Source organism: Nothoprocta perdicaria, unplaced genomic scaffold, assembly GCF_003342845.1.
Source record: "Nothoprocta perdicaria isolate Ctin4 unplaced genomic scaffold, notPer1 scaffold_51, whole genome shotgun sequence".
Lineage (NCBI taxonomy): Eukaryota > Metazoa > Chordata > Aves > Tinamiformes > Tinamidae > Nothoprocta > Nothoprocta perdicaria.
The window spans coordinates 2,632,617-2,653,111 of NW_020455766.1; the positions used below are offsets into that span (position 1 = coordinate 2,632,617).

Below are 20,495 nucleotides of genomic sequence, written 5' to 3' on the forward strand. Positions count from 1 at the left end.
TTTTTTTTTGTAGGCGAGATGGGGGTGGGATTGGAGGAGACATTTTGCATGTCTTATCTGGCGGATTCGCTTTTCCAAATACATATATATACACGATTTCCTTTTTTATTATTATTTTTTTCACTGCCCCGGCTGTCACAACTCCTGCGCGATGAAGGAGAGCGCTCTTGCGCGGCGCCCTTATGGATGCGCGAGGGGCTTGTTTGAAAACAGCAACAACAGCGGCGATAATAATAACGAGGAGAGGAGAAAGAGGAGGAAAAAAAAAAGGGGGAAAAAAAAAAAAAGAGAAGAGCGAGCGGCCCTCATTGTCAGCCTTTTGTTCGAGAGCCGGGCACACGGCTCGGGCAGCGAGGTGTTTTAGCTGCCCAGATGCACGGCCATAAATATTCCAGCGCCTTGCCCGCGATCCAGACGGTTTAGGCGAAGGGAGTAAAGAAAATTTAATCTGAGCAAGTATTTTTAATTCTCCATTGCTCCCCCCCCTTGCTTCCCCCGCCCCCCCGCRCGCACATTGGTCAGAGCGAGGAATGTTCCCCAGACCAGATTGCTGTGTATATAACCAGAGGATGTGATGTCTTATGCCCAATTATGGCTCTTGTGTAAACCTCCCCAAATCTTCCCTAATTATATAATTAAAACGACTTCGGTAATTTGACATTTAAAAAAAAAAAAAAAAAAAGCCCCCAAAACACTTCCTCCTTTCGGTGACACGCACTGGTGGTTTTCATCATCTATGCTCCATATGCAGAATACACTTTTTTTTTTTCTTTTTTTCAAATCGACTTTTTTTTTTAACACACAAAAACATAATGTCGGGCACATTGAGAGATTAATACTGAAATTATTCAGATTTATGTTGGACTGGCTGTCTCAACTGCTCACGTGTTACCAGTTTACTAAAGATAGAGGRAGAAACTTTTAAAAGATGAAGCTGTAATTTATTGCATTACTCTGCTTTTTTTTGGGGGGGTGGGGGAGGCTGTCAACCTTTTTTTTTTGTTTATTTGTTTTAATTCCTCATTGCTGTTTACAGCCTAAGAGATAGGTAGAATTGTAGCAAAGTCAAGTTCCGCAGTTTGCTGAAATTACTGTTCCATGTGGATTATTGCTAGGTTTTTCCTTCCATTTTTGAAGGTCAGTGGTGCGGCCTGGCTTGCCCAAAAACTTACTAGTTGTATTAAGGTCATTTGTGTTAGCTTTGTGTAGGGTATCTCTACTGCAATTCCTCTTCCTTTCCTGCAACTTCTAAGGTCTGATCCAGTATCTCTGGAAGCTAATGTCAGTTTTACCTGTGACTTTCATGGTCTTTTTACAGGGCTGTTACTATTAAGGGCAATGCACAATGCTGCTAAATTATCAGATGATATTTTAGGGTTAGACTAGGCAGTGGTGACTTTTTTTTTCCACCTTTATTCCTCTTCAGTGTAGGTCATCTCAAGGAAGGCTATATGAAAGAGGCAGTTTAAGCTATTAGTCAAGAGTTTCTATTAAACTCAAACTTGGATTTGTTTTAAAAATATGAGCTAATGTGGCTGATTAAATGAAAATCATTCTTGGTTACAATTAATTTCTCCTTTTTTATCACAGGTAGGAGGATCTTTTAAATACAAATAACATGGAACTGTTTTTTTTTAATAGAGTACACAGTTAATCTTTGGAACCTCTTGTTGATTCCCGTCATTAAAGTAGATTGCTCAGTAGAATGTGCTAGATCTTGAACTACTTATTTAATGCTACCTAAATACACAGTCTTTTGCAACTATGTAACAGCTGTTAATTTTCATTATTGGGTACAAATCAAGAGTTAGGTCTGCTCTTGTTAATAAATGGATCAGTAGAAAAACAACAGTCTAAAAAAAATCTTCCATCAGATGTTCCTCATAAGGGTTTAAAATTGTATAAAGGTGTATTTCATAACATTCAGTTTTTATTTTAGTGCATTTTAGATGTGCAGTATGAATAGATCTGATGAATGTGGAGTCAGGTTATGTGTGTTTTATGCTGATAAAACAATGCATGTGTGTACCTGTATTCCAACTGCAGTGGGAAGGAATGGCATAAATGCTTGCAGGTAACATTTTCTCCCAAACTCACGGTGCTATTTGGCCGGGGTGTCATCAGGATGTCCTTCCCAACATGTTTTGCCTCATGTTCTGCTGTTTGCACCTCCCTCCACACCTCTGCRCTGGCCACTCGCGCTCCCCTCTGCTGCTCCTGTTTTGCCTTCATCCTCTTGATGGCTCCCCGGTCGCCTCTGGGTTTGCTGCTGCTTTCGCAGTTCTGCAGTATGGTTATAGAAGAGAGGGGCCCTCGCATTTTCTTTAGGACAATGCCCTGCCCAAAAGGAAGGGAAAGTGAGCTTGGTATTTAAATATGGCTGTGTTTGCTTATAGTGCGCTTTATTTATTTATTTTCCTTGAGGATATAGGTTTGCATGGGTTTTAGGAAGAAAACAATGTGAAACATATCTTACAAATCTTGCCCAGAATCCAACTAAGACAGTTTAATTTAAGAGCATATGGATTTTTTTTTTGGTTTTGCTTTCTCAAAATAATAACCACATTAGTACATATGAACGTCTTTAAAACATCACCAAATTACTGGATATGGTACTAATGAGTCTCTGAGGTTTATGTCCAGAATTAAGTGCTTCCAGGATTGTGTGTTGCGTGTTGTTAAGCACCAGGCTGGTAGCTCCATGGCAGCTGGAGCTGCCACAATCCTGTTCCCTGTTACATGTTAGTGGTCTCCATGTGACAGGGCTGTGAGCTGGCTCGGGAACTGGCTGGCCCAAAAATGAACTTTTTTTTTCCCTTCCCCCCTCAGGTTGTTTTTTGGCAGCAGTGCCCGTACAAGGGAAGGGATATTGCTCCGTGCCCATGGGTGTGGTGGGGCTGCTCTGATTTAGWTTGGGTTAAATTGGGAGAGAACTGCACCCTGAAAACATGCAGAGCTGGCACATATGTAATGCCACCCATAAACTCAGCCTGGGAGTCTGGTTTGTTTGTTTGTTTTGATTTAAATTGATTTTTCCAAAGAAAACAAGGCTTGTGCCCCTTACAGTCTGTCCATCACCCTGCAACTTCTGAACTTGCTAGCCCATTTCAACCACATTTGATAGAGGGGTGTGAACTGCTCAAGTTTTTTGGAAATTCTTGCATTTTTGAAGACAACAATGAGGAAAAGACGGTTATAACTTACCCCTCTCTACCCTTGCCAAGAAGCAACAAGCAGCTGGCCTGTCAGCATACACGGTAATTGAGTTAGTCATTTGCCCGTATAGGGGGCTGGAGTGCTTGAAGTACTGGTTGAAGGTTGTGCTCTGGAAGCCTGCACAAAGTAAGCTCCTCTAGATTGCTTGCTTGCAGAGCTTGATTTTTATTTATTTGGGTGTTTTTTTTTTTTTTTTTTTGGTAATGTTAAGGTAGTCAGGAGAGTTAAAGAGTCTATTTGGCCCTGTTTCAAGTGCGTGTATGGGTGGGTTTTTTTGGGGGTGGAGGGGAAGAAATATGCACTGAAGCTGTTACACTGATGTGTGCTGGGCTCCACAATAGCTAAGTTAAGAGACTTTTATTCTGAAGCAAATGCCCATCCTCAGACTTCCATCAAAATAACTAAGTTGGTTTCAGTTTAGGATCATCCCTTATGGCAAGAAGTCAAGAAGTCAGGCATCACTTGCTCCAGGTGGAAAGAAATCTAATACAGGCTTTCCATTTTCCTTAAAAGAGAGGGCTTAGGCTGTGAAAATATTTCTATATATGGATCTGTATTCCTTGTTTCTTCAGTGAAAACTTTCCAAAGTTGACCTTACAGATAAAAAGTTAAAAATTATAAACTCAGTACTGTAAGTACAGCTTCTATTTCTCAAATCCCAATTCAGCTTCACAGGTACATAGGAAAGTGCAGTCCCCTCTGTCTTCCTCCTTCTTAATGGAGGATAAGCACCTAAATTTATGTTAAAAGTATTTTTTTKGTTATTGTTTTTCAAATACACRATAATGTTTGTCATTCACAATTTTAGTATATTTTGATCAGTCCTAGGGATACTAACATGTTATTATTTTCTTGAATTTTTTAAATGATTTTTTATTTTGGTTCTGAATTGCAAAAACTTCAAGCTAAATAAATTAAGAAGAGTCTCYTTTACCAGTTAGTCTGCTTGATGTCCTTCTATTTTGGAGGGAGGAAGTACTTGGCCTCCTCTCCAACTGCAGACCCTGGTACTTCCAGGGAGCATCATATTTGTGGAGTGGACCAAGCCTGTCCAAAGTCTGCCAGGCTTCCCCTGCAGGAGCGCAGGGCACGGAGCACAGCAAGCACTGCACCCTGGTTGTGGAGGATTTCACACMCCCCCCCCTAAGGGGAGTCCTGCGTGTGCCCCGCTGGGCTGGCCGTGCCCRGCATGGCAGCGCTCGCCAGCCTGGGTGAAGTGGCTGACCCTGGACGTGCTGTGTTTGTGGCTGCTGCACGCGCAGGGCTGTTCCACGCACAAAGCACAGTTACTCCACCCTGCACTGTAGTAGCTGGGCACACCAAGGAGGGGGTAGCCTTAAGGGCAGTGTCCGGCTCACCTGGAGCTGCTCCCTAATGAGGTTGTTGGGAGGAATAGGGGCCAGCTGAGCTGCAATGTGTGTCACCTGTGGCCCTGCTGCCCCTTCCTCTCAGAGCAGGGCTCCGAACTGGCACTTGCTATAAGGGAGGGTGGAGGGTGGATGGCTCTCTGGGCTTTCTCARTGGTGCTGGTTGAATATCTTAAATGTTAACTGTTATAGCAGGCAATGTGGGAAAAACAAGACAGAACTRCCTAGTGAGGAATAGTAAAAGGAAATAGAAAAGAAGGCATGACTGAGCTAGTAGTAATTAAGGAGAAGCAAGGTTTGTTCAGTTGCTTTTGTCATTACTTAATCCTCTGATATTTTCTGGTTGTTAAGTACTTCTGTTTGTTCTTTGTTTATGTGCTCTTTCTCTATTTGGCATTTGAATCGCAGGGGAAGTATACTTGGTGAATTTTGTTAGTGTAGTTAAGTGCAATAAGCTCTGCTTGGTGAATAGAATCCAAAACTTAGAGCACTTCGTGTCTTGATGAAGTGAGTTTCTGGAGGGCAGGTGGGGGAAGAAAGCAGACATACACTTAATGACAGTATAGAAGAGCTATCAAAACCCTACTTTATAATGTTACTCCTTCTGATGAAGACTTTTAAACTGTTGTAAGGGAGCAAAATAAAAGAAGAACTAGATGCAGATTCTTAAGTAAATAAAGATACTGTGTATGATTGAGGCCCCTGTCATTAGACTGTACTTGCTATTGCATTATCTTCTATGTATATATATGCACACACATAGTGTGTGTGTGTGTATATAATATTCTTTCTGAGGAGACAAAGTCTCTGATTCTGGAATATTTCCTAAAAGATAACTGCTGCCTAGCCAAGCTTTCTTACTGGAGTGGTGCCTGGTGTGGGGTGTGGGTTTTTTTTTTTTTTTTTAAATGCTCACTCTCATGTTCTCCCCTGTGCTAGCCTCTTCAGTCATATCTTGATGAGGTGACTGAGTTGCTCTGTCACCCATTTGCTAGAGGAGGAGGTTATCCTGATGTTGTCCTGCTCTTCCTGCCCCCAGGCCYGGGCTCTTCACCTCCGCTTTGCGTTGGCTTCTGTGTGGTTTGATTTGTGCCCGCTTGGTCCCCTGGAGCAGCTCAGCCCTCTGGGAACAGCTGGGCAGTTACCTGCTGCCTTGGGCCTCTGAGCTGCGTGACGGTAGGGCAGGGAGCAGCGCAGGAGGAGTGGGCAGCAGGTGCCAGGCTGGGGACGGCCGGAGGGAGCGGCACTGCCCCTCTGTCCCTGCTCTCCAGTGCTCTGTGAAACTGGAGCYGCCTGCCGGGAGCAGCAGCCCAGGAGCTGGGGAAGCGCTGCTGTGGCCTYGGGCTGTGTGTGCTGCGATATACGCCTGAAACCAGGACTCACTGATTATGTAACAGAAACCTGGGGTTTGCATCCCATGCCTGCATTCCTCAGGTCTTTCCAGTGCCTTGAGCAGTAGCCATTGGCTTCCATGAGGAGTCATAAGTGTCAGGTAGGTTTTTTCCTGATTAKAAATGTTGTCACTGTTGTTCCTAGCTGCAGCTCTGTTCTGCTTGGTTTGTTCAGCAAAACTGTGTATTGATATTATTCTAATATATAGTAGCTATTCATGATACTATTTCAATATCAAAATAATAATATTCTTATGCAGCTTGGTTCTGTGTTGCAGAACTGACTTGGCTGTAAATAYTCACTGTGCGAATGGCAGCCTGATGCTGTTAGGGAGCATGAAGTTTTTCCTCAAACTCTCTGCCTTGCTTGGCTTTACTGAGCCTGTTAGATATTTGAATTAGGGTTGTTAGTTGATGCCCGCTTTGCTAAGCGTTAGGGGAAGCTGTTTTTTATTATTATTTTTAATGAACTAAAGCTCTTACTGGACAATTCTGGAGGCTGAGAGAAACATGGGGAAAGCCTTGAAAAATATTTGGGGAGTGAAATGTGTTTTATTCTAGATATAGTATCTTAGGTTATTGAAATGATAGTGTGTGTGTTGGGTTGTGCGTGTTTGTGTGTGTTTTGTTACGGTGACACTTTTAGTTTCCATTTCCTGAATGCAACATAGAGAAAAGAACAGGGCTGGGAAGCAAAAGATGACTTTTTTGCTCCGACCATGGATTGCCATTATAAGGCAAAACTTACAATTGTATTTTAAATTAGTTCTTGTTTTGAGTAGCTGGTATCCAAGCTAACRGAGGAGCTGAATTTGCAATTTCATGGTCATCACGTTGTGTGCCTGCTTATAGCAAGGGCCTGGTTAGTGTAAATAGGTCAGGTTACAGTGGCTTCTCCCTTTTGCTTGTCCAGCTTGTGGTGTTTAGAAATGGCTTGTTAGCCATAAGGGCTCTGACTTGTGATTTCTGCTCTGTTGCTTGTTTTCTGCAAATATATCTGGAAGCAGAGCTTTGAGGATTTGTTTTCTCTTGCTTTCAGGGTAGTGTCTTGTTTGTAGCTGTGCCGCCAGTATAAATTTCAAGCTCTCGCTGTATTTGGGCAGGTTATTGCAGGGTGACAGGTACCTGCCACATGTCAGCTGATCCGCAGGATCTGATTCTCAGTAGCGGTTCGCGCGTGTGCGCCGGGTAACCTGAGTTAGCCTGACCCCCTCTCCGTGCTCCCTCCAAGGCGCTCCCTTCGCGCGCATTGCTGGGCCTGCCCGAGCGCCTTGCTAAGGCAGGAAGGCACGTTCTGTGCCCAGGCTCCTTGGGGTGCAGAGATGAGATGTGGGCCTCGCCAYGGATTCCTGCAGACTGCACCTCGCTGAAGGAGCAAGTGCTGCCAAGGTGGCACCCTGAAAACTGGCCGTTTCCAGTACCATGTGCGTTCTCCAAGGTGAGGTATTTGGAAGGCCTATGAGCACATTTTGTGATGCTGTAAGTGCACTGGTTATTTCACAGTATCTTGGAATGTTTCTCTCATATACTGAAGATGTAATTTACTCCTATTTCTCCTAGATGACAGTTGATAACTGAAACTGTTAACTGTTACAACTGCAGTAATGTTTTACTGCAGTGAAACAGGTAAAAGTCAATGTCTCTCTTCCCTTTTGAGCTTAGAACTTTCTTGGAAATCTGCAGTTGCAGCAGTAAATACAAATATTCAGTCTGTTTCGTCGGTAGTCAATACAAATATAGAATGGTATTATTTGGAAAATATTTTCCAATGTGTCTTTTAGTAGTTGGATGCTGTTAACCTTGTCTTGTTGCCTGCTGAATTTCTGGAGTTCCTTGTACAACTCTGAACTGCCTCTTGAACTAGCCTCAATCTTCCTTCTCCCTGAGACYGATCTGGCTATCAGTCACTGCATTCCTGCTCCTGCGTGTTGTGTGGCAAGCAAACTAATGCGCCTCCCCATTTTCAGTCTTGTGTGTGATGAGAGAAAATAGGCTAAGATATATGGTTTGTAAGGTTTTTGCACTGGAGAACATGGTGGGGAAATGTGGCTTTTCCTAACTTGGAAACTTACTGCAGTTTTTGAAGACACAAGGCTTGGTGCAGAATTACTGTAGCTGTGGAGCAGCAGACCTAGTGGTGTGGGCAGTCTCTGAGCCTGTCTCAGGAGCCTGCTGCATGGGGGTGAAGGGAGCTTTATGCTACAGAGGTTCAGTGCAGCTTCCCATTTTAATAGCTCTTCYAAGAGCTGAGGACAAAATGGATGCTATTTTGGCTAAATAAAACTATTTCCTGATTACTGGGAAAACAGGAGACCAGAAATATAGCTTTAGGGGCACCAGTTAAACAATGTGCAGTAACTGTTCAGGTGAATGTATTTGCCACTTCCTTAATTTCTTTCAGCCCTGAAGAGGGAAACCAGTAAGTTTCTRTAGGGTGGTGGTTAAGGTGGTCTTTGCCACCTTACTTTGAGGGTGGTAAGATCTATTATTATTTTTTTTTAAATATTATTCATGGCAGAAAGGWTCTGCACCTTCTTGGGAAGCTGGTAAACACTGCTTTATTTTGAAGTTGAGCCTTGCTTTTGACTTTCCTGTGCTCTGTTATTTGACCTGTGTTGACAGTGACTGTACTGTCCTAGTTCACAGATGGGGAGAGAAGATGTCCAGCTCCATCTCTTATTGTCTGGGAAAACAGACTGAGGGTCTAAATCGTCTGTGAAGTAGTATGTAAAAATAAGTAATGTTTTTTCGTCAGAGGAACCATTTAGTTCTGATCCATTTGGAGCTTCCTCTTGGGCTCCATTTTTAAGTCTCTCAAGTTTATACAGTAATTGAGCCTCTAAGGCATGTGCTTAAGATCAATGCAACGAGAACCTCCTTTGTGAATTGTGCAGTTGTTTGGCCAGCTAAGAATCAGTGAGAGGCAGGAGCTGGATGCTTTTGGCTACTGTTGTTTGGGCGATTAAAGAAGAATCAGCACAACTGTGACCACAGGTTCTATCTGAATGGCTTCAGGTGGCCTCTGAGAAAGGGCTTAGAGCTCTTCAGAGCCGGCCCCATCTCCTAGTGTTAGCAGCAGCTTGTGATGGATAAGCTGCTGCCAGACCCGATGGCACTGGTGCGGGTGTTTGCCATTGTCAAATTTTAACTCGTATTAAAAGATTTATAAGCAATTGAACAAAGTATAGTGAGTAGGTTCAGTAGGTACCTAATGAAGCTGTGGTCTGAAGATAAAGTTGTCCTGCCCTCTGACAGTGGGTTGCTGCCTCTCCCATTTYGTCTAAGCAGAGCTTGGACAGCTGAGCCTGAGTGAAACTTGCTTCCAGTGCAGACAAGAAATAGGGTTTCCTGGCAGCTCCAGCTCCTCTAAACCTATTTTTCTTTTAATGCTACAGAAAGAGGTTAAATTAGTCTGATATTTAGTTACTTATTAAGGCCGTTATTTTGTTTGTAACTTCAAAGAGGGAGAAAATGTTCATGCTAATTTTGAAATACAGTGCTTTTGGTTTTGGACTTCTTGGTTTAGCCTAGCCTAGCTTCATAGTTTAGAAAGCTTTAATTTGTCTGTAAATTGTGATAAGATGGGAGAAATAAAAACAGTATCTTAAATGTCTTAAATGGTTATTTTTAAGACTTCTGACACTTTTTGCTGTATGATAGTTCAATTTAAGAGGAGGTTTTCAAATAACATCTCTGACTTTTCTTTTCTTTCCTTCCTTCCTTCCTTTGTTTTTCAGGGTAACTCTTCCAAGAAATGGCATGTGCTGTGTGCTATGGGTTGCTTTTTAGGCTGATTTAATGAAGTAGAAGCTAAAAATAGTTTTGTAGAAGTCACGATGTTAATGCCTGTTTAGAAGAACTGTATCAAGCAATACCTGCTATCCACTGATGCCAGAGAGTGGATTCATTGCTGGCATCTGAGTAGATCCCTGACTGCATTGTTTTTTCTAGCATTTATTTTTGCAGTGTTCTTAATGGCCAAGAAATCAGAGAGCACTATGAGCAGCAGCACAATCTCTTGTGTAACATAGTAAGCTTTTTATTATTATATTTTTTTTTAAAGACTCATTATGTTTGTGTCCAACATGATTCACTCTGTCCAGGAAAAGTAGAAATCAACTCTTCTTGCCTCTTGAGTGGTGAAGATCGTTACTAAAAAGTTGYCTGTTGCAAAAGTGGCAGTAAGAAAAACTGAAGTAGTTGTGCCTGGCTTRGTATTTTGGGGGTTCTATTTGGGTGTGTGCATGTATTCTGTGCATAGAATACAAACATTTAATGTGTTTTTTTGATATTTTTATGTATGAGTCACACTGGCAAAAGGTTGCATTTACTGAGCTTAAATATTATGTATGCATTATGGTGGCCAGTTAATATGGGCTGTGGGAGCTGCTTAGGTGTTGGTGCAGACTGTTTGGGGGAATATATGGAAGGTGTTTCAGCTTTCCCCTGATMTTTAGTACTGTAGAAGTGGTTGAATGTTTGTGGGAGTCTGTATATATCCCTTAAGGAGCTTAGGGGTTCTGCTTACAAAATTTACATTCAAATTACATATTTTTCCCCTCTTAACAGTGGTTGGTTACAAAGTTTATGCATGAGTGTGTATTTAACTCTGCAAAGCAAGAGGAGTAGCTTTGGTTGTTTAGTCTTCAGTATTTATAGTAATAGCAATGTTGCATTAGATGGACTTCGGCCAAGTAGCAGTTTCTAGCCTGGAAAGTTTCTGAATTACTGATCTTTTTCACAGATTTTTTTTGTGCGTTTTGAAAGTTTGTTTAGGAAAGAGCTATCATGCCTTCAATAGTGTGAAAAGTATTCTACTCAGTGCACTCAGCCTCCTTCTCTGCTTTATTCATGCCTGGCCTTGGAGTTGCAGTGAGATGTGGGGGGGGGAAAYGCCTCTTACTGCACTATTTCTTATGGTGATTCAATTATCTGGAGTAATTTTAGGTAAAGAATCTCTTGTGCAAATATCCCTAATAATTGAACATCCCACCCTGCTCTTGTCTTGCAGACTCTCCAGTCTTTGCTGCTGCTGTTGTCACAACCTGCCTGGTTGTAGGGACGTGCTGTTGTTCAGAGCTCAGGGATTTGGGATTTGAAAGCAAAAAGGAAGGACTGGATGTGACTTGCCCAAAGACGCTGGGGAAGTCCTAGGTACTGCCCCACTGTCAGCCTGTGCTGGCCAACTGCACGTGGGGTTAAGAGGGGTTTCCTCAGGGGTGTTTTGCCTCCCCCCTGCTGTGCTCATGCAGGTGACAGGGTGTCCCTGCAATTGCCAGGTGTGATGCAGAGTGGAGGCAGGTGTGGAAGGGGCTGTGCTGACCTTCCTGGCACCTTGAGAAGGGCCCTGAATCCCCTCCACCTGCGGGGGGAACCACGTCTGTGGCAAAGTGGGAAGTTGAATGTGACGCTCCCCAGTCCTTGTAGTTGACAGTCTGTCTGCAGTGTCTCTCTTGGTACAGCCCCCATCCTCTTTCTGGGCTTACTTTAGTGCTCAGCTTGTAACGCAGGGTGAAACGGGAATGGTTGAAGAGAGGGTGGTTGCTCACCATGTAATTTGTCCTGTGCTCCCAGCTGATCCCTGTTCAAGGTAGGGATCACTGAGCAGCTCTAAACACATTTCCTGTGGTGCTTTGATATTTCAGGACAGCATATTAAGGTAAAGGAAAATTGCAGTTGTTCACTTAATGATACCAGGTTGAAAYCTGGAGCTGCTCTTGAGTTGCCACAGAACCCCAGAGCCATCTGTCACTGGGGCAGCAGCTTCCAGGGGGCAGCTGGCGGGATGGCCAAGTGCTTCAGCTGGCAGGTTCTTTAATTTGCCACTAGGTGTTAGAACCCTTATTTGTGGGGAAGGCAGAGCAGGGGATGCCTTAATTGTTTGTGCAATTAATTTTAAAATCCCAAGAGGAATAGTGGACATTTCTGTGAGAGTAAACTACATTTATATTACTTGCATTCKCTGTTCTTACAGACTATTCTTCTATTCTGTTTCAAGATACGACTTCAACTGTCATGTTATTATAATAAGTATGTCTGTGGGTGCAATGAACCATATATATGGTATTAAAAAATCTATGTATCCTACAGTGCTATGTTGTGAAAACACAAATACTGAAAGAAAGAAGTTGAGAAAGAATCTTGTGGGAAGTTAAGGTGCTCTAGACTCTGCACTGGCTCTTCAGCAAGCTATTGTAAGTGGTTATTTTACATGCTTCTGAGGAAAGGCTTGGAAAACTTCAGTGTTATTAATCATCTGGACATGTTGCAGAGGAAAAATGCAATAATATTCTGATTTTTATCTGAGAGAGTGTGTGGGTTTATGGAAGGTGCCTGTTAGGAAAATATGCACTTGAGGAGCACGCTGCAGTTCAGTCAAACAATATGTGGCTTTTAATTTGAAGTGTCTTGAATATTTTTATCAAGAGAGGAGGTGCTGCCTCCTTTCATTGTGCTTGTCCCACACTTTGTGTAAGTCTAGGGGAGCCTGGGRCAGCTTTTGCCTTGGCTCCTGCCTGACTCTCCTGGCTGCTCTTCCTTCATCCCGTGCAGCTGGCTGATATGCTCTGGGGAGAGGGTAGATGGGGGGAAACTTTAATAGTGGGTTCCTAGTGCTCAGTCACCCTGGGCTGGTGTAGATGATACTCTGTGCCAGTTTAAACTAGCTGCTCTTTGCTCTCAACAGATCCTTTATAAAGGAAGATGCTGATAGCTGGAGTAGGGGCATTCAGTCCACATCTCCTCCCACCTTTCCAGCATGCCCAATACTCCAGAGACTGTTAAAGGTGAATTTATCTACTTTGCCCTAGGAGGGAACATGCGAGTTTGTCTCCAAATCCATCTCAGTGTTGATTGTATCTTTTTAGTATTTAGAAATAATTGGTAGGGCCAACAAAGTGTTAAGTTTGGGGTCTTGCAAATACATAGTAGAACTTGTCTGAAGGTTCTCTTCCTTAATMCCTGCAGCTTAGGAATTGTCCTGAATGAAAACTTTCTGCAGAACTGTCCTGCTAAATCATGTCCTTTGTCAGATGAAAGTAAACCTTTGACAGGAAGCTTCCCCCCAGCCTCCTCTTAGACCTGGTGGAAGCGTTTGTCTTCGGTAATTGATTAAAGAATTCCCAGGACATTTTATTCTTTGCACTTTTTAATATGAAAAATGTAGGGTGGTTTGTTTTAAAATCATTTAAATGTCTGGGAGGGGAGAGCRTAAAACTTCTTAACAAAAACAGAAAAGGCCAGTGCTGGAAAGGGCACTGGCAAACTAGTGTGCTCCTTTTATATTGGCAAAATGAAGCTCCGTGCCACTTCTAATTTCTTTGCATAGTTATTTCTATTAGAGGATTTGCCTGATACTGTCTGGATTTTGTTATGTTCAAGGCTATGAATTAGTTGTGATTTTGATCTCTTGCACAGATACTGTGTTTCCTATGGATTTTTCAGTGACATTAATTAAAAAAATAGAAAAAATACCCAAATACTACGATTTTTTTTGACAGGATTAAGTCCTGTTACCAAAACTGAGCTCTGTTATAGCAGCTCTGTACTTGCCYGCTAAGGGCACTGAAACATCTTCCCCCCACCCCATTTATAGTACTGCTCAGCAGGGAGCGGCGGCTCAGCGTAGTTTCCAGCCCCAGTGATTCTCTCCTGCTTGTGCCGATCTCTTCCCTTCCCAGCGTTTTGACATCTAGGTGGTTACAGATCTGAAGCTGTTTGCTGCTTCCCCTTTGTTTAAAGGAAAACTCTCCAGTTTGTGACCTGTGCAGCACGCAAGCTTTGCAAAGCTTCTCTTCTGCCTGCAAATAGAAACTGAAGAACCAAACTTGGTTTCATTTTCCAAATGGGTAGAATTGAGGAAAAAAGGGATGAGAGCACAAGGTCTTGGGTGTAAAAGATAATGACAGCTTTTTCCAAAGCCTGTTGTGCTGTGTCGTTGCTCTTCCACTTCTGTGGTCTGCAGGAGTGCTGATGTTACCCAGCTTGGAGATGGCATCACTGTAGAGTAAATGGGTCTCACGCTTGCAATATGGAAGACTTTGTTGAAACAAATTCACTGAGTTGCCTGTAGTCTTTTACCTAACTGCTGATCTTTAAAGTTTTATTAGCATAATATTGTTTTCTTATGCTTTAATTATATGTATTAGAGTCTATTGCCTGGCAGTAAATCTAGTCTGAGCTCTAAATATATGAATAGCAGCTTCCTCAGCTGAATTAGCTGTAGGAGAAGATGGTAATTTCTTGACACACATTGAGTGTTTTCTCACTTTGCCCTTTCCCACGCCAGCTCTTTTCCTCTCTTCTGTAAGAGGAAAAATTTTTTAACCCCAATAGGTAAAGAAGTTCCAAATCTGTTTTTTATGATACTGTAGAATTCTCCTGATGTCTCTTTCAGTATCCAGGTTTCTGGGTAGGGAAGTGTTACAGCACTTGCACTGATGATGGATCCACATTAGTGCTGAGTTGATGACTTGTTCAATCTCCATTGCATCTCACCCTCTTCCCCACACTTACGTTAGCTTCTCTCTATGGTTGGTTTTCTTGTTTCTATAGCTAAGCAGCCTATTTCATAAACCATATGTGGTCACTTGGGTAATAAAAAGTAGGTGGAAATTTTTCTGCTCAAAGCTTCAAATACTTGATGCAAGTGATGCAGATAATTTTACTGCTGAAAGAGAGATTTATAGTATCTATTTCCTGCCGTGACTAGTCTGCTAGTGGAAGGAAGGAAATGCTCATGGGTTTGTGACTAAGGATGGTAGGAGTAGAATTGAGAGAACGCAAGTATCTTGACTCAAATTAGGTGTCCTGGAACTGCTTTCAGAATTTAAAATTAAATTCTTACATCTGATACCTCCACTTCTTGACCACAAAGCAAGTGTCTAAGTGAGATGGAAGTAACTCAGCGATTTTTCTCCCAGTGGAGTACAGAGATCCAAAGGAAACTTGTGACGAAGAGAAAATGGCAGTGAAGATCACTGCAGTGTTTTATAGATACTGATGGGTGTGCGAAGGCTAAATATATCAAGATTCTTTTTTTTTTTTTTTTTTTTGTAGCAGAAACTAGAGCTATAGAGCCCTAGAAAATGAGGGATATTCTCTTGAAAGCTATTTCTTTGACTGGTATGATTAAAAAGGCAAATCATTTAAAATGAGGTAGTATCTGGTGGAGAATTACGTGTGAAATCTTTTTCTTAAATTGCTTCATGCCTTAAGCTTGAACTGTTTGGGAGAACAGCCGCTGTGGTCTGTTGCTTCCATGTGTACAGATTAATAGTTTCTGTATTCTTCTTTTCCAGCCCTCTATGTGCAAAGTGTGGGGAGGATCTTTAGCATTTGAAGCTTAGATTTGTTGTGGTCCTTTGTGCTGAGGTTGGATTCCTGCTTTCCTGGTAATGGGATGGCAAGAAGGAGGACCCAGCACGTGACACATCCGTGTGAAGATGATACCATCCTCTGTAGGTGATTTGTGTGCAAGCTTTTCCTCTGGGAAGCCTTGGAGCCACTTGAAGGGGCTTTTATCAGGATGCATGCATTCATTGGCTCAGTGAAAGCTGCTCTGCTCTGGGAGTGATGGCTAGTATTGGAATGGGACTGAACTGTTGGCATTGACCAACGTTTCCTGAAGCCGCATAGCTCTCTAGGACCAAATTGTGGAAGAAAAGTGAAAGGGGAAAAGTGAATGAGGGGGAGCCTGATTTTTCTCAGCATTTAGGAAGGGATTTTTATCATCCAGCACCTGTGCACTCATATAGTCCTGCTTTATAAGGGCTTTTGAACTTTCCTCCCCCGGAGGCAGACAAAGCATTCCTGTAAGTCTTTTGTGAGAAGCAGCAGTGGGAAAAGGGAATCCTCATGGATACCCTGGCGGTGCCTTTCATCCTTTGCAAAGGTGTCCATTAGTGGGAACAAATCTCTATGGAAACTTCTGGCTGTTCAGTTTGTTCATTTCTGGCTATAACTGGCTGCTTCCCACTGCCACTCACCTCCCTGGTATCATGTTATCATCTGCCCATTCCAGAGTCTACTGGACTGAAAATGGAGATTCAGGCCGTGTTAACTCAGGCACCTGCATGTTTCTTGTCTTGTACTGGTTTACAAAAAAAGTATAAGTAAAAACCATGCAGTACTGACATGAAATAACTTGCTGACCTAAGTATGATGCTTAAAAGATAGCAGCCTAAATTGGTGTCAGGTATCAGTTTTCAGTTAGGTTTTCAGTTATCTGAAAAGTCTTCAGGTTGGGTGGGGAAATAAGTGTCAGGCAGCTGCCATCATCCAGTGACTTGGCTCTTCAAGCTCTATCGGGTATTTCCAAGTAGCTTGCTTTTTGGAAACCTTGAGCTCTGCAAGGCTCGAGTGCTGTGTGCTGCTGCAGCCCTCCCCTGGTAGCCCGGAGGGGACTTGGGCTGCCCATGTTCTCGAAGTTTAACGTCTGTATAAAGACCCACCTGGGGATGGCGTGTTCYTGCGAGACCTGTGGGTGTATGGACGCTGAGATGTCATCTTGAAGGGGATAAAGAGCAGTTCCTTTAGGAAGTGGCTCTTCTGTCAATTCACTTGGGCTCTCATGAGCATGACTGTTTTTGTACAGTTTGGGTTAGTGAAGAAAAACATGGATGAAATGTGGCTAACAAAATGAAGAACTGTAGTATGAAATCAGTCTCCCAAGCATTAGTGTGAGGTAACCTATTTCCAAACAGACATTGGAGACAAGAATCCACCAGATTCCTCTTTACTGTCACCAGTGTTTTTCAGTAGTCCTTAAATTCCAAGTGAATAAGAAAACGCCAGTTCTCTACATGTTGTGGTGATGCCTGAAGCATCACCACAGCTGAAAGAAAACTGGCACCGAGGGCTTTCTGACACCCCTGTGCGCTTCGGCAGGTGTTAATCGTTCATGTGCTCCTGAAGCAGGCATGTTTCTTAAGAAACTTGCTCTTTGAGGTGGCATGAGTCGATTCCTAAATAGTCTCAAGCAGGGTGCAATGCTGAGGGTGCAGTTCTGAAATGGCACAGCCACCACCACGAGTGGTCAGCTCAGAGCAGAGAGCGCCCCGGCAAAGCAGCCGCAACAGAAATGGGATCCCCAAAACACTGCACGTTCCACATGAGGGTATTTGCCTGCACAGAAGCAAGCTTGGCACATCTGCTGTCTGTGCCTCATGTTCTCCTGTTCAAGTCATCAGTTTTCACTTCCTATTAATCATGTCCAAGTTCCCTTGACTAAGTGTCCTCTCTTCGATATTACAGGTACTTGAAGTGGCCAACTTGACTGGGTCTCTGGATCTCTTATACAATAAGAGTTGTGTAGCAGTTGAGTAGGTTGCAGGTATGTTAGACTGGAGAGAGAAGCACAGGTAAAACTCGCTTGATGCAGGGAACTGAAAAACAAAGAGGATGATTGTAAAGACTAACAGAAAATAGATAGGACCGGGAAAATACGTTGGGTTTGCTGATGTTGTATAACCGTGTAATGCAGCCTCTAGATTTCATTTATTTTGAGAATGTACTTTATAAGGAAAGAGAAGTTGTGTGTGGCTTTACTTTTAGCAAATTGACTGTCACTTGGAGTGCAGGTGTAGGAAGCTGAATGTGTTACTGCTTTGGCTGATCTGGTTTGCATGGGACTGTCCAGCGGATGAGGGTTTTCATGGTGTGTTCAGCTGTCGTGCTCTGGGATGCTTGAATATTGCCAAGATCCAAGAGAACATGAATTGGCACAGTAGCATTTTTTTGAGCTTAAATACCAAAATCAAAACAATAACATGAAAAAAATATTTGTCGTCGTCTTTACCTTTGTAGAGGCTTCATGTGTTCCCCTCATCTATGTGACTGTGCAGAGAGTTGCTGTGGATTGACTTGCAACCAGCCTGACCTCCTGCCGAAATGCCTGGAGGTTTCCCCCCCAGTTTTGGCCCAGCAAGATGCTCTGAAGCTGGGTCTAGAAATGGGGAAGTAACAAGGTGATACGTAGGTTCAGGACTTGAGGAAGGAGATTCCTGTGACTGCAGAACTTGTTTTAAAAGTTCTATACTTAGTACTGAAAACATATTACTGTGCTGAGGATGTCCTGTTCTAACCAAAAACGTTGTATGAGTCCCTTCATAAGGGACTTGTTGCTGACCAAATACATTCTGATTTAGAGAGTTTATCCAATCTCTTAACGTAGTAATATTTGCTAGTTTATAAAATAAGCATGTTTATGTAGCTGTGTTGCAAACGGGTAAGGCTAAAAACGTATGGTCTCCTCTTATTCCTGTGTCAGTGCCAAGACTTTGGGATCTCTTTATGGTCCTCGGTACTTTGAAAATGAATGAGGCTTTTAAAGTAGCAATATACTGTAAATTTAGATATTTTTAAGAAAAAACTATTTCTTGGGTAAGAGCAGTTGGATTAAAGCTTCAGTGTTCTAGCTAGGCTCTATAAGCGTGAAGTCTAGAGCTTCTTTGGAAGCAGGTGTATAAATTCTTCATAAAATGACCAGGAGCAGCAGAGTTGTTACCCAGCCCTTCAAAATGCTGGAGTCCAGCACTGCTGTGTAGGCAGTGGGCTGTTCTCTGTGTTATTTTTTCCTCCTCTTGCTGACTGAGGGGAATCTGGCCTCCCAACCTGGGTCATGCACCTCTCCAAAGCGCCTTTAGAGCTGTTGGTGCAGTCGCTCCCTGAGCTCAGGTGAGCGAGGCGGGAGGTCGAGCAGTTAGTGTCCTGGGCAGGCCTTGAGCAGGGGGGATTTGTGCTGGGACACACCAGGCAGGTGGGTCCCCATCTGCCCTGGGGAGACTCCAGCCTGCTCGTGCCTTTCTGCACGGGGAAAGAAACGGGCGACTGAGAGGTAGCTGGCACAGAACAGGCTCTGGTGGCACAAGATGCTGAGAAATCTTGGTGAACCAGCCTCACCTGAGATTTCCTATATGCTTTTAGAGGGGGTCTAAGGGAACAGTGAGGTGTTGAAATCTCTTTTAATCATGTCCTTTCATCGCTCAAGTGCTCTGTTTTCCTTATTTGTGTGGAGCTGTAAGCTAAGTAAAGCTTTGCAGTGCTTTGGACCAAAGAAATCTTTGTTTTTATTTTTAGATGCTGTTTGAACAGTTTATCTTCTAAAAGAAGTTTTCTATGACCAATCTTCTTTGAGATAGCTATCTGGAGGGTTTTTAGCCATCCACCTTGTCTGTAATGATACAATGTTCCTCCTTAAGGTTAATGTCTTTTTTCCTGCAGCCTTTTAAGGCTATAGTCAGATGACCCCAAAACCACAGTAAATTAATCCTCAGCTGCAGAGAGCAGCAGCTTCACAGAAGTTGCAACCGACCTTGTAGTCTTGTGCACGCAGTGGAATGGGTTTGGCTCAATCAGAGCTCCTGATCTCCTCGTGGAGCAGTGCACTGGAGCTGTTCCAAGGCTCTGCCCTCTGCCTCCTTTCCTCTGGGGTATTTGTGAGGGTATGTGGGAACAGTAGGCAGAAAAACACATGAGCAGCTCTGAGCCTGTAGGAAGGATGGTTGGTCAGGATGCAAGAACGCGCGCAGAGTCAGTGACAGAGCCACTGCATCCGCCCATTAGGTGGAATGACTTCATCAGCTGTGTCCCATCAGAAGAACCCCTAAAACTAAGGGAATGAAACAAAATGGGAGGTGGGGCACAGGAGAGTGGAGACAAAACTACCCCAAACTGAGGTGTAGCTGTGTGAAATACTGGAAGTAAAAGCCTCAGCAGAGGGAGCGGGAATGAACTTTTATGTGCAGAAACCTGCTGGCAACTTTGAACAGTTACTTCTGGATGCTTTAGATGGGAAAGTGAGTAGCTCTTCTCAGTTCTGTGACTTGCTGTCAGGTGACAGTTTGCGCTGGTTGCTTGAACTCAGTTGTCACCTTGTGGCAGTAAATCTGAAGTGGAAGTAGCAAACATCTCTACTTTTGTAAAGTGAAAATCTCCATTGAGGCTTTTGGTGTTACAGAAACAAGATATGAAATAGTATAGCAGAGCTTTGGCCAAGCTGAGTCCCTGGCAAAAGTAAAGGAGAGTTGCACACCAGCCATCTTTCACTTTCTCTGTATTTTTTAACAAAGCTGTTGAAAATAGTTAACTTCACCAATATGTGATATCAGCTGTAAAGTTTAATCTTGAGGTAATTTATTGCACATGTGTCTTAAAATGGGGGAAGCAAAAATCTATAACATCTTCAGCATTTTTCAGAAAATATATCTGTACTTAATAGCCAGGAGAGTATTTAGCTGATAATTGTACCTGTTGTCATTCTGTTCCTTTCCACCCCTACCCCAGCTGCTTTTGATTTAATCTCTGAAATTCTACTGAGAATTGAGTTCATATGTCGAAATCAGTTGAATTAAAGGCTACCTAATATCTTATGTATTGAAAATGCGACTTTTCTGAAGTTTGAATACCTTTAAGCTCCTATGTAAATTCGTATGTAGAAGCTGATCACAGCTTCTGATAACTCTAATAGCACATATTAATGGAAATCAAAATAAGTACTTACAGAAAGCTCTTAGAGGTTGGT

The 20,495-nt window shown here is 42.9% G+C and overlaps 1 protein-coding gene across 2 annotated transcripts in view; it reads left to right on the plus strand.

The window, feature by feature from the left end:
• The first annotated feature begins 4,744 nt into the window (after positions 1 to 4,744).
• Positions 4,745 to 20,495, plus strand: part of FBXO11 (F-box protein 11) — a 55,816-nt gene continuing 40,065 nt past the window's right edge. Inside the window, exon 1 of one of the 2 annotated variants that reach the window (XM_026048096.1) lies at positions 4,745 to 4,878. In XM_026048096.1, coding sequence (XP_025903881.1) covers positions 4,845 to 4,878 — 34 coding nt within the window. In that variant the 5' untranslated portion in view covers positions 4,745 to 4,844. The remainder of the gene's footprint in view (positions 4,879 to 20,495) is intronic. The other variant, XM_026048095.1, reaches the window with a different exon arrangement.